The 12031-nt window shown below is 42.9% G+C and overlaps 2 protein-coding genes across 10 annotated transcripts in view; one reads left to right on the plus strand and one right to left on the minus strand.

Annotated features, from left to right (window-relative positions):
- NRDC (nardilysin convertase) overlaps positions 1-7145 on the plus strand; it is a 102794-nt gene extending 95649 nt beyond the window's left edge. For both annotated transcript variants that reach the window (XM_027537272.1, XM_027537270.1), the window contains 10 exons: positions 610-772; positions 1528-1559; positions 1801-1939; positions 3157-3204; positions 3498-3550; positions 3983-4066; positions 4588-4678; positions 5174-5290; positions 6297-6386; positions 6539-7145. In XM_027537272.1, coding sequence (XP_027393073.1) covers positions 610-772; positions 1528-1559; positions 1801-1939; positions 3157-3204; positions 3498-3550; positions 3983-4066; positions 4588-4678; positions 5174-5290; positions 6297-6386; positions 6539-6736 — 1015 coding nt within the window. In that variant the 3' untranslated portion in view covers positions 6737-7145. The remainder of the gene's footprint in view (positions 1-609; positions 773-1527; positions 1560-1800; positions 1940-3156; positions 3205-3497; positions 3551-3982; positions 4067-4587; positions 4679-5173; positions 5291-6296; positions 6387-6538) is intronic.
- A 331-nt stretch (positions 7146-7476) lies between these two features.
- The window catches only part of OSBPL9 (oxysterol binding protein like 9), a 164047-nt gene continuing 159492 nt past the window's right edge, over positions 7477-12031 (minus strand). For all 8 annotated transcript variants that reach the window (XM_027537274.1, XM_027537273.1, XM_027537276.1 and 5 more), the window contains 4 exons: positions 10542-10620; positions 9651-9742; positions 8379-8514; positions 7477-8159 (listed from right to left, as the gene is read on the minus strand). In XM_027537274.1, the coding sequence (XP_027393075.1) occupies positions 8085-8159; positions 8379-8514; positions 9651-9742; positions 10542-10620 (382 nt within the window). In that variant the 3' untranslated portion in view covers positions 7477-8084. The remainder of the gene's footprint in view (positions 8160-8378; positions 8515-9650; positions 9743-10541; positions 10621-12031) is intronic.

The following is a 12031-nucleotide window of genomic DNA, read 5'->3' on the forward strand; positions in this document are numbered from 1 at the left end:
TGTTAAAATGTGGTAGAGTAATAGTACTTGTTTATTGAAGATTTGGTATGTGTTAGATCTAAGAACTTTAAGTGTATTTATTTAATTCTCACCAAAACTGATAATAGTATGGCGTTTTTATTTCCCTTGTTTTACAAATGAAATTGAGCCACAAATGTTAGGTAACTTGGCCATATTTAAACAGCTTACTAAGAAAAATAAATAAATAGCTTACTGTGTGGGAGGGGGTTAGTCTGATTCTTGCCTAGAGCCAGTTATGCTGTATTGTCATTGTAGATATACATGATGGTCACTTCCAGTAATGAATAAATGCTAGTGAGATTTGAAATCAAAATAGTAATATTGGTTTGTGACTCATTTGGCAGCTTGTGTGAAATGTTTTATTTTGCAATTGAAACATAAGTTTTACCAATGAGCTAATAATCTATGTAATAGTCTATATATGCAGTTTTAAATGCTTTTTGCTGCTTATGACATTGTTTCCCTATCTTAAGTAGTGATAGAAATTGTCACTTTAAAGAAACACATCATCTATAGAAACTTAACCCAATCCTATACCCTTACGATTCATTTCTTAAAATAAGACTTTTTTTTTCCTGCTCTCTGTAGAGATGTTCGGCTTTTAATCCTGGAGTATTCCCGTTGGTCTATGATTGATAAGTATCGCGCTTTGATGGATGGCCTTTCCCTTGAGTCTCTGCTGAGCTTCGTCAGAGAATTCAAAGCCCAGCTCTTTGTTGAGGGCCTGGTACAAGGAAATGTCACAAGCACAGTGAGTGTCAGGGTTCTGTTGGTACAGACCAGGTATGAATGCTGTTCTGCGCTCTGGAATTCTATTAGTTCTTCCCTAAAGGGGAAGCTCTGTAATTTTGGCAGGCCAGCATCGTCACAGTCTGTTTAGAAGGGAACTTGGCCCTTTCAGTGCTGGACAAGACTTTCTTATGAAAGAGACTACTGGTATTGGACCGCATTTTGAGTTAAGTGGGTTTGGTAAATACATGGTACTGGTTACATTTGTTGACAATTGTGGAAACTAGAAACAGTTTAATTTAGAGATTAAAGTGGGAGCTGGGGAGGGCTGAGGGATGTATATATATATACATCATTCACTTCGTATCAAGTGTATTCTGTTGCTCACTCTATGCCAGGCTCTGTATTAATAGATCCAGGTTTCTAAAACACAGCCTAATGGGGTAAACCGGACAACTAAGTTTGATCCCCCAGTGGAGAAAGTTTCACAGTGGACAGTAAACAGCACCAAGGGAGAACAGAAAAGGAGCCACTTCAGTTGAGAGCCACTTAGTATTCAACAAACATAATCAATATTGAATCAGTGAATGATAATCCCAGTTAATGAGTGATAAACCCAGTGAATGAATGATCAGCATTTTGGGTGACAGACTGTATCTGCTTTCTGATGCATTCCAGGGCTTCCCATGCACTTAGAACATTGGTATTAGTTGGTTTGGGGTGAAATTAAAGACAGTAGAGTCTGATATAGCTATTTTCTTCTCTTTCACCTCCTAGGAATCTACAGATTTCCTGAAATATGTTGTTGAGTGAGTATTAGTTGAATTTTCTCTTTAGGAGTTATGTGTTCTTAATAGCAAGAGGACCTTGAGACCAAAATTCAGTTGTTACTAAATCTGTAATGGAGATGCTTCTTGTAGGTTTATTTGAGGTTAGTTATATAAACAAAGCAATTCAGAAGGCAGTGTAGAAGGCCTGACTTTCAATTTTGGGGGCAGGAATAGGAGGATAAAGGCACAGCCTCGATGACCCATACTGATTGTTTTGCAGCAAGTTGAACTTCATGCCTCTGGAGCAGGAGATGCCTGTGCAGTTCCAGGTGGTGGAGCTACCCAGTGGCCACCACCTGTGCAAAGTGAGAGCTCTGAACAGGGGTGACGCCAACTCTGAAGTCACTGTATATTACCAGGTCAGTGGCCCCTTTGCACACAGCTGTCCTCATGGCTGTGTCTTTTAGACACTAAAGACTGGTGGAAGGACCACAGTGTCTGGGGGAAGTGATCCTATGCTCTTCAAGGCCTGTTTGCGGTTACTCTGTGGTTTTATGCTTGGGGTCATATGTCCTCTTGAAGCAATTACATTTAAAAACTGCTCCTGTCAGTGAAGTGGATCCTTTTTCAATCACAGTGCTTTATTAATCACCCAGCCACTAGTCCAGAGGGACAGAACTGAAGTATGGCTGGAAGTCCCTACATATTCACCAGTCAGAACTCCAGGGAGCAAGAAGACATTTGTTAAAAGGACAGTTTTAAAATACGACAAAAGCAAACATAGTCAACCAACATACAATAAATAGAATGGCTTCCAGAGTCATAATGAGTATTTTCAAAGCACCTGAGAGAGAGGATTTATCACCTCTTTTTTATGTATGATAAATCTGAGGTCCTTCACTTACCTGAGGTCATACCAGCTGGAGTTCAAATTTATACTTTCTGTCTTCAAATCCTATGTGTTTTCCACAGCATTCTGGAGATATGGGATGGTGCTTAAAATAAGAAAGAGCTTTGCACTGATCTCAATTGGTCCATAGACTAGCCTGTGTTTGGTCCCACTCACTTTTAGGACAGTGGGGACCTGTGTCTGTTTAGACTGATCTCAGACTTCCCAAACACTGGGGCTCTTTATCTGCTGCTTTGGTCCTGGGTTTTCTACATGAGGAAATCACTTCTCTGTCTGACCTCGTAAAGATCCCTGGCCTGGACTTTGGGCAGGGCTCCACGGCCTCACTTGTCACCTTGTCCTTTTCTTGAGTTTCTGGCGCTGAATCTTTGCCTTGTCTGTAGAGCCTATCTTCCTCTGCAAGTCCTTGACTTTAGGTTGTGTCCTTGGTGTGTTTTGGGCAGGAGCTGGCAGGTCAGGGATTACTGAACTCAATTCCATGTCCACCTGCAGTGCTGAGCTAGGGCTGGGAATACAGATCATCATGCATGATTCCAGTCTGCACACACCTCCTGTTTTGTGGGAAGGCAGGAAGTATAACAGTAGAGGGTATGGGGTGGGGCGGCGGGGGCGGGGGAGAAGAGTAGGGTAGTATCCTGAATAAATGGTTGTCAAGAAGAGCTATATTTTTAAAAAGCCCTGTAAGCCATTGGATTTTCAGTTGGTCTGATCAGCTTCTCCTCTCAGTCAGGTGCCAGGAGTCTGAAAGAATACACTCTTATGGAGCTGCTTGTGGTAAGTTGCATAAAGGAGAGTCCCTATACTCGGGAGCCCCTGGCCAACTGTGAGGACTGGCCTATCTACCTGGGGGCTGGGGACCTGGGAGTGGTCAGAGATCTGTGGTTTGTAAGTGAGCTGGTTGTTGAGCATTTCTCACCTAGTATTAGCCAGGATAATGGGCCTGGGCTATTTAAGAAGGCAGTAAGGGAGGCTGGACTCGGGGGTCACATGTTAACACTTTGGGGGGAAGAAATGGAGGTTTCTCTGCTGGGAGGAGTTGAGCTGATGGGTAGTATGTTGAATTACAGATGCATATGGAAGAGCCTTGTTTTGACTTCCTTCGAACCAAGCAGACCCTTGGGTAAGTCTGCTGGCAAGAGCACTGACCTCAAGTAAGATCTGGGGCTTACTTGGCAGGCTTAAGTCGATCAGCTGGACTGACTGAACAGTCTCAGCACTCTTTGGCCCTTCCAGGCCTTAAGAGTCATACCTACCAAGTCACACTCGGTAGAGTCATACTGTCAAAACTTTTGCAATTTGCATCTTGGACTATGATCAGTCTGTCAGTTTGGTCAAGTTTCAAGATTAGCAAGAGAAGAGGCTGGCCTTGTGGTCCTCAGTTCAGAAGAGGGGTGGATACCCTAACCCAAGAGTAAACATCTATGGATCCTCTTCCAGGACCTGTAGGGTCTAGTAAGGATGGGCAGAAACCGTTCCCACTGCTCTCTAGTACCTCCAAGGACAGGGTGCAGGTGAGTACCCGAGCTTATAGAACTTTTCACTCTGGCCATAGGTACCATGTCTACCCTACCTGTAGGAACACATCTGGGATTCTAGGCTTCTCTGTCACCGTGGGGACTCAGGCAACCAAATACAAGTGAGTAAACAAGTGAGATGATGGGCCCAGCTATCGTTTTTCTTGGCATAGAGAATAGGGGCTGCATCCTTGCCCTGACCATTTGCTTCCCATTTAGTCACAGCTGCAGCAGGTGGCTCATACATGGCCTGGTCCAGGACTTACCAGTGGGTTTGTAGGTTTGACTCAAGTCCTATGGTGACTGTGCAGGGCTTGCTACTGCTTCCTCTCTTCAGGCATATCTGAAGACAAGAAAGGCAGATGCCTGACCTAGCATTCGGGCTGCAAGCAAGGTACTAGGCCGTGTTGGTCCTCAGCTTTGAAATGGTCAGCATGGCTGTCTACTGCTTCCTACGAGGATACCAGGGAATTGGGCTAGAAGTGGAGTAGGGGTGGGGGTTCTTCACTGTTCACTTACCTCCTGCAGCTTAGGGGAGATCACTTCAGCCTTTCCTGGAAATATGCCTTAGACCCAGTTCTCTCCTTTGCCTTCTGCTTGAGACCTGGTCAGTGATGACTTAATGGAAGATGTTTTATTTTAGCTCTGAAGTTGTTGATAAGAAGATAGAAGAGTTCCTTTCAAGCTTTGAGGAGAAGATTGAGAACCTCACTGAGGATGCATTCAACACCCAGGTGATTGTGCTGGCTTGGTCTTTTGTTGGGTCACCCAAGGCCCTCGATCGGAGAAGGTATTGGCACCCCACTCCAGTACTCTTGCTTGGAAATCCCATGGACGGAGGAGCCTGCAGTCCATGGGGTCGCTGGGAGTCGGACACAACTGAGTGACTTCACTTTCATGCACTGGGGAAGGAAATGGCAGCCCACTCCAATGTTCTTGCCTGGAGAATCCCAGGGACAGGGGAGCCTGTTGGGCTGCCGTCTATGGGGTCGCACAGAGTCAGACACGACTGAAGTGACTCAGCATAGCATAAGCCCTCGACACTAGTCTTAACAGTACTGTGTGCTGGGTTCTTGAGCTCTGTAGCCCACCTTAATCTGACCACGTCTTCCTAGCTCCATCCCTCGTCGTCATGCTGGCAGGTCCATCACAAATCAGACCAGACAGGGTTCAGTGTGCTGAGGATGCTTGGGTGATGCCATGCCTGAGTGTTTCTTTGACGGTAACAGGTCACAGCTCTGATCAAGCTGAAGGAGTGCGAGGACACCCACCTTGGGGAGGAAGTGGACAGGAACTGGAATGAAGTGGTGACTCGGCAGTATCTCTTTGACCGCCTTGCCCATGAGGTAGTAACATGGTTTTCAGAGTAAGACAGCTCTGACAGGGACTCTTGATTTAACAGGAGACACGGTTCTAAGCAAATTGATATTGTGTGGAGGAGAGACCGGGGGCACTCATCTTGGGTTGGTTATTATTTACTTGCCTATTTCTTGATGTTATTAAATTACATCTTGTTTCCAGACTGGCTACTGTAGTGTCTCAGGTGGCCAAGTGAGCAGGATGCTGGGTATTCTTACTCTTCTTACTCTTGCTCCCCCAATTTCAGTCAGATCTACTTTTTAAAAAATTGAAATACGGTTGATTTACAGTGTTAATTTCTGTTGCAAAGTGATTCAGTTTTATATATATATATATAATGTTTTTCCTTTTCGTTTTTGTATTATATATTCAGATTCACTACAAGGTTTGGGAGAAAAACAGGTTCTGCTCCTTAAAGAAAATTGCGAACTTGAAGTTCCTTCTCCAGATTTAAGGATTCTATGTGTAGGTCTTTGTGACAACTTCTAGCCTCAAGTAATAAATCCCATTTAAAGGAGCTCTGGGTCCTCCAGTCCAGTGCTCTGATACTATAACCCTACCAAAGGATATTGAAGCAGAGCAGGTATTTAACAAAGAGGCTTCATTCAGCCCAACTCTTGAGGTTCTGCAGTTTTCCTGTTAGAAGCCAGAGGGTAAATACTTACCATGTATCTGAGAGGTGACACTAAGGTGTAATGGGTTTGACTCCATGTACGGTACTTAGCTGTAGTTACAGCATCTGCTACCCTCTCCTGCTTATTATCGGCCAGTCAGTCAGTGCGAAGAAACATGAAGGTGTATCAGGCTCATTTGTATCCTTATCTGGAAGGTTGGGAGCCAGCTGAAACATGTTAAAATAAAACAGTGTGCTTATAATAAGCAGGACCAAGGAGGTCTGGCTAGGGTGTTGTGTTTTAAGTACTATCTATCTTTGCATAAATATATTGCTAGTTTTTTATAGCCTTCTTTCATATCTTCCCTTCTCCCATTAAGATTGAAGCACTGAAGTCATTCTCAAAATCAGACCTAGTCAACTGGTTCAAGGCCCACAGAGGACCAGGAAGTAAAATGCTCAGTGTTCATGTGAGTATCGTTACCTAAGCTGTAGCTCTGTCCTTTGCAGGCTTGTCGTCTCACCCATTTACTGAGTTTGGGTTGGTGTCCTAGATCCTACTAGGTCTTTGCCCAAACATGGTCAGCATTCTCTCTCACCTCAAGTCTTTGGCCTTTTTCAGGTTGTTGGATTTGGGAAGTACGAGCTGGAAGAGGATGGTACCCCTTCCGGTGAGGATTCAAACTCTTCTTGTGACGTGATGCAGCTGACTTACCTGCCAGCTTCTCCTCTGCTGGTAGACTGTACCGTCCCCATTGTTGATATCAGGGGTTTCACATCAAGACTTAACCTTCTCCCCTACCATAAAATAGTCAAATAAACTGCAGTCTCCTTGGCCTGAAGCACTGTGCATTGAAGTGTTTGAATTTTATGAAGTTACACTACTCCTGCCTTAGGGCTTCCATTGAATTTTTGCACTGGCATCATAGAATTTGATTTACTACCCTTCCCCTTCCGTTGTGATTAACAGACCGAGCGTTACTATAGCAGCTGCAGAGAGAAACGAGCAGGGTGGGCCAAATGTAACCAAAAAGCTTGCCGGAGCAGTCTTGAGATGCCCTGGCCTGTCCTGGTCTTCTCAGATTGAGAATCCAGTTCTGTATGACTGCCTTGAGAGGCCCTATGTAACTAGTGTCTTCTTAGTACCTAAATGCCAGGTGCTAATACCTGTGTTGTTGTTTTTAATGTATTTAAAAATAAAGATAATTCTGTATTGCCCTTCAGAATGAGCCATTTGCTGCTGTGACATTCCTTTTATTATATTTTGTTTCAATGTGGGGTGGGGATCTAAAAATAAGCATTCTTCACAAATTCTCTAAGGCAATAAAATATTTTTGCATAAAAGGTTGGTAGCCCTATGTGTACTATTTGAGAGTTCAGTTAAAACAAGAATAGCATGGTGGGGGCTATAGACAGAACAGAGGAGTATAAGGAAGGGACAGGATGGATGGACCCCCTTCATTATTTGAAGAGTCCCTATAAAAAGCCAGCCTTTGTATTCAAAGTTGCTAAGTAACTAGGTCCAAGTCTAATCATAAAAATAATCAGCACATTAAAAAAAAAGGTTGGAAAAATTACTTTATGAAGCCTTAAGAAGCATTGAGTGTAATTAAACCACAGTCCAGAGTTAGATACAATTTAATAATAGTTCAATTCCAAAGTAAAAGTTATTGTAGGTGAGACCATGAAATTTCCTAACACGTGATTTTAATACATTACACTAAATTTTCTAAAACAACTCAGAGGAACTGATATTTACAGTAAATGCAGTATTTATGAAAAATCTGGCATCAGCTATATTATATATATGTATATATGTATATATAGAACCCAAGATTATATGAACTAGGAAACATGTATATCTCAACAGCAGTACTAGAATGCAGTTTAAGACTGGGATTTATACCGTGGGATTTGGAAAAGGAGCAGACATCTTGTTTTCAAAACCTGAAGTTTTTCTCAAGACCAAAATCAACGTTGTAACTGCCACAGACAGGAAAAAGGGGAGCTTTGCTCGCTTTAATTGTTCATCTGCATCAGAAAGTCCAGTATCCCTGAGATAGGAACCACTGCAATAAGAAGGGAGTGAATAGGTTCTCCCAAAGGAAGATTGTTGCTTAATTATGCATCCTGCCCTGGAACCAGGAGCAAACTTTGTGTTTCCCAACCTAATGCTTGGCAGCACCGAGACGCTTCAGTAATGGTTCATCATAAACCCAGCATTCTCCATCTTCATGAAACAACTGTTAGAGAAAGGGGGGAAATTCAGTTACACACTTGTTTTGTACTTCTGTATCATACTTTTAATTATTTGATGTGCTCCCCCCTCAACAGTGAAATGAACGTTCATCTCATTTATCACCATGCTTATTTGGTACTTCAGTATTCACTTGAAATGAATGAATGACAGCTCAGGGAACAGCAGCTAGCAGATCTAGGCAGGCTCCCCAAAACAAACTTACCCTTGTCTCCCATTGAATTTCCTTTTCCTTCCTTTCTCGGGCTTCTGCTCTTTGTCTTTCTTCAAGTCTATGCTTGGCTTCAGTTGCTGCATCAATGTCTCTGATTTTTAAGTTGAAAGTGACATCCTTCCAAAGGCTAAAGAAAAGAAGTGAAGGTGCTGAGTACTTGGTGGAGAGAGGAGTTAGCAATTTAAAAATGAAAGGCTAGAGCCATCTAGAACATAATTACAGTACAAGTAATTTTTAATGTAGTTCACAGACTAAATTACATACAAGTAATTTTTAAATGTAGTTCACAGACTAAATCTCCTTAGGCTGGCACAGGAGTGAAAAACAGAAACAAACTCAAAAGATTGCACCGCTAGTTGTCAGAGGAGGAAATAAAGCATATGCAGAAAGCTGTATATATGGCTGGGACAACAGAGGAGAAAGATCAACTGAGACAGGCTACTTTTAGCTGTACCTCTAGTGATATAACCTTGGGGCTGTCAGTTCATCTCTCTAGGGCGTCAGTGTCCCTTATATTAAGCTCAAGGAACAGCGGTTTATATTAAATAAACTAAATGGGAGACGAGAGGAGCTGAGACATTCCATTTCATAAAGACTCCCCTGGAATTAATGAATCTGGGAGAAGCAGTCTGACTATAGAGAATAAAGGTCAAGAGAAGCATTGCAGAGGCTTAAGGTTGGGGGTGGGGGAGGAGATCTGGCTTCTTCTCAAGGCCTGGAAGATGATAGCTAGACAAGTCTGGTCCAAACAATGCTTTGTAAGTGAGGACGCGTAGGGATTAAAAAGTAGGCATCCTAAGATCCCCTCGTGTGAGCAGCAGAGCATAAAGGTTTATAGATTTCCACTTACAACTATGAACAGGCAGTCCAGGCAAATAAGACTGTTTATTCTTTCAAGTTTTTAAGTTAAGACCTAAAGATGTTCTGAGATCTATCTATATCCATATATACAGAGAGTCTACAAAGATGATGAGAAGCCAACATCCACTTGTCAAGCATCATACACAGGCTCCATGTATAATCTCATTTAGTTCTCATAGCAAAGCTGAGGTGGTTCCCATTTCAGGAAAGAATGCAAAGACAGGTTAGCTTACAGTCAGGGTTACAGTGCAGGAGGTGGAGCACCGTATGAACCCAGGCATTCGGACTCCACCTGTGCTCTGTTACACCCTGCTATACAGACTGCCACCTGGCCCTGCACCTATGCCTGGCCAATAGCAAGAGCATTGCTGCAACAACTCTATAGTTATGTTGTCTCCTTACCAGCGGGATTCGTACTCATTCTGATCTTCCAACTTCCTTACTTTCTTCTTAATTATAGGCAACTTCTTGGTATCTATAAAAACTACATTTTCCTAGAAAACAGAAAAGGTGGGTAGATGTTTTATTGTTCACACTGTTCTAAGAGAAAAAGTCAACTCTTCCCATTAACAGATTTCATAATGAAATCCCACAATGTGTTAGTGATGTAGACAATGAATTCCATATGCAATCTAAAGCCTAAATTATTTAAGTCTTGGTAAAGGCTCTTGGTCAGAGAAGGCAATGGCACCCCACTCCAATACTCTTGCCTGGAAAATCCATGGACGGAGAAGCCTGGTAGGCTGCAGTCCATGGGGTCGCTAAGAGTCGGAGACGACTCAGCGACTTCACTTTGACTTTTCACTTTCATGCATTGGAGAAGGAAGTGGCAACCCACTCCAGTGTTCTTGCCTGGAGAATCCCAGGGATGGGGGAGCCTGGTGGGCTGCCGTCTATGGGGTCGCACAGAGTCGGACACGACTGAAGCGACTTAGCAGCAGCAGCAGCAAAGGCTCTTGGTAAAAATAGATATTTTCAATGTGGCTATGTGTTGGGATGTAATATGGTTGGGATGTAATCTCTTGGACTAGCTAAACAACGAATCCTAATGTTAAGTACTCTGAGCACTTTTTGCCATATATTATTCTTGAGTATTTTAAGGGGACAGGAAAGTAAAAATCATTTTACTACCTGTACTGCTGGGGAAAGGTGGAAGAAGGAAAAGGCCTGGCTTGAAGAGATGGCATTAGAGCTCATCTTGGTGGTTAAAATTTCCAGATGAAGAAAGCCAGAGTAAGGGACAAGCTACGATTCAATGAAGCCTGAAACAAGTGGCAAAACAGATGTTCTTACCCCTGTTGAGTATTTTGCATACATTACACCATTCCACTCCCCTTCAATTGAGCAGAAAGACTTCTTGTCGTTTGGAGAACTACATTAAAAACAAAAAACAAACATTAAAACACGTATGTGTCAGTCTCAAATTGCTATTTCTCTACCAAAGAATCTTGTCAGTTGTGGCCTACCTACCCAGAGCAAAACACAGAAGAGCAACTGTAAAGGTAGATTAATAAAACTGGTTTTATTTGTGAATGCAGATTAATAAAACTGGTTTTCTCAGAGCCAACTATAAGAATTAATGCCCTAAAGATGCTGCTAATGGATTCAAGATCCCAGAAACTGGGTATGAGATATGTTAGGTGCTGGGACCACAGCAGACGACAAACTCGAGCTCTTCACAGTCTAGTGGGGAGACACTACCACTGAAATTCTGGGTGAAACTGCTCTTATGTCCAGGCAACCACGGGAGATCAAGGGCAACACTGCTACGATGAGGGTCAGGGAAGGCTTTGCTTAAGGATACAATGATGGAGACCAGACTTTCATCTTCAGGCTGGGCCATAATATTAAGATGTTATCTGAGAAGCCCACCATGCACTCTTTCAGAAGGCAGTTTATTATAAATTACTGTGACTGGCCAAAAAATCCGCTAGCAGTTCCTATTGGTGCTGGTTGCTTTAAGAAACTCTGAGAAGCAGGCCCACCCATGTCTTTGTTCTGGACATCCTTTTTTCCCCCCGCCTGCCTGTCTGAGGGGGGCAGTCACATTATAGTGGTGACTTGTGCTGCTCCCTAAGCTCTGCCCCTATTTTCTGACTGCAGTAATATTTTGGATTTTACAGTGTTCCTTAGTAAACTTCATCTTTTGTTCATGGTCCCTTCCTCCTTCCTTCCTTCCAAGAATTTTCTGGATTTTGATTCTATCATCAAAATTAAATTATCTCCACAAAAAACTGGTTAGCCAATCCTGTGTCTGCCATCTGCAACACTGCTCCCAGTGAGGCCTCTGAGGACAGAGAAATCCCTTCAGGGTCTCCTTGTCTAGGCAGGCTCTGAACCCAACTGACTGACTTGGACAGCAGACGTCTTCATCTAATCCTGGAGCGTCAAACAGAACCAAACAAAGATACAATGGTTACTGTTTTTCCCCAGCAAAGGCACACAAAAAAAACAAGGACAATAAGGGCTTTGAGACACTACAGTGGGCATCATAGGGTCTACTGTATGGACAAGCTCATGGTCCAATCCAGCAATAATGAGTTAGGCATACATAATCTGGGCTGGCTACAAGATCCAGGAAGACTCCTTAAGTTTCCTATTTCTACAAGATCCAGGAAGACTCCTTAAGTTTCCTATTTGCAAGTCAGGTTCCTAGGAAGGAAATCCCACCAGTGACCTCAGATTGTTCTTAGGTCTCCTTCTGAGATGGGATTTTAGGAAGAGACATGAAACACAGCAATATAAAATAAGTTTACAAAGACAGGACCATTAAAATGGTCAAT

Source organism: Bos indicus x Bos taurus, chromosome 3 (genome assembly GCF_003369695.1).
Source record: "Bos indicus x Bos taurus breed Angus x Brahman F1 hybrid chromosome 3, Bos_hybrid_MaternalHap_v2.0, whole genome shotgun sequence".
NCBI lineage: Eukaryota > Metazoa > Chordata > Mammalia > Artiodactyla > Bovidae > Bos > Bos indicus x Bos taurus.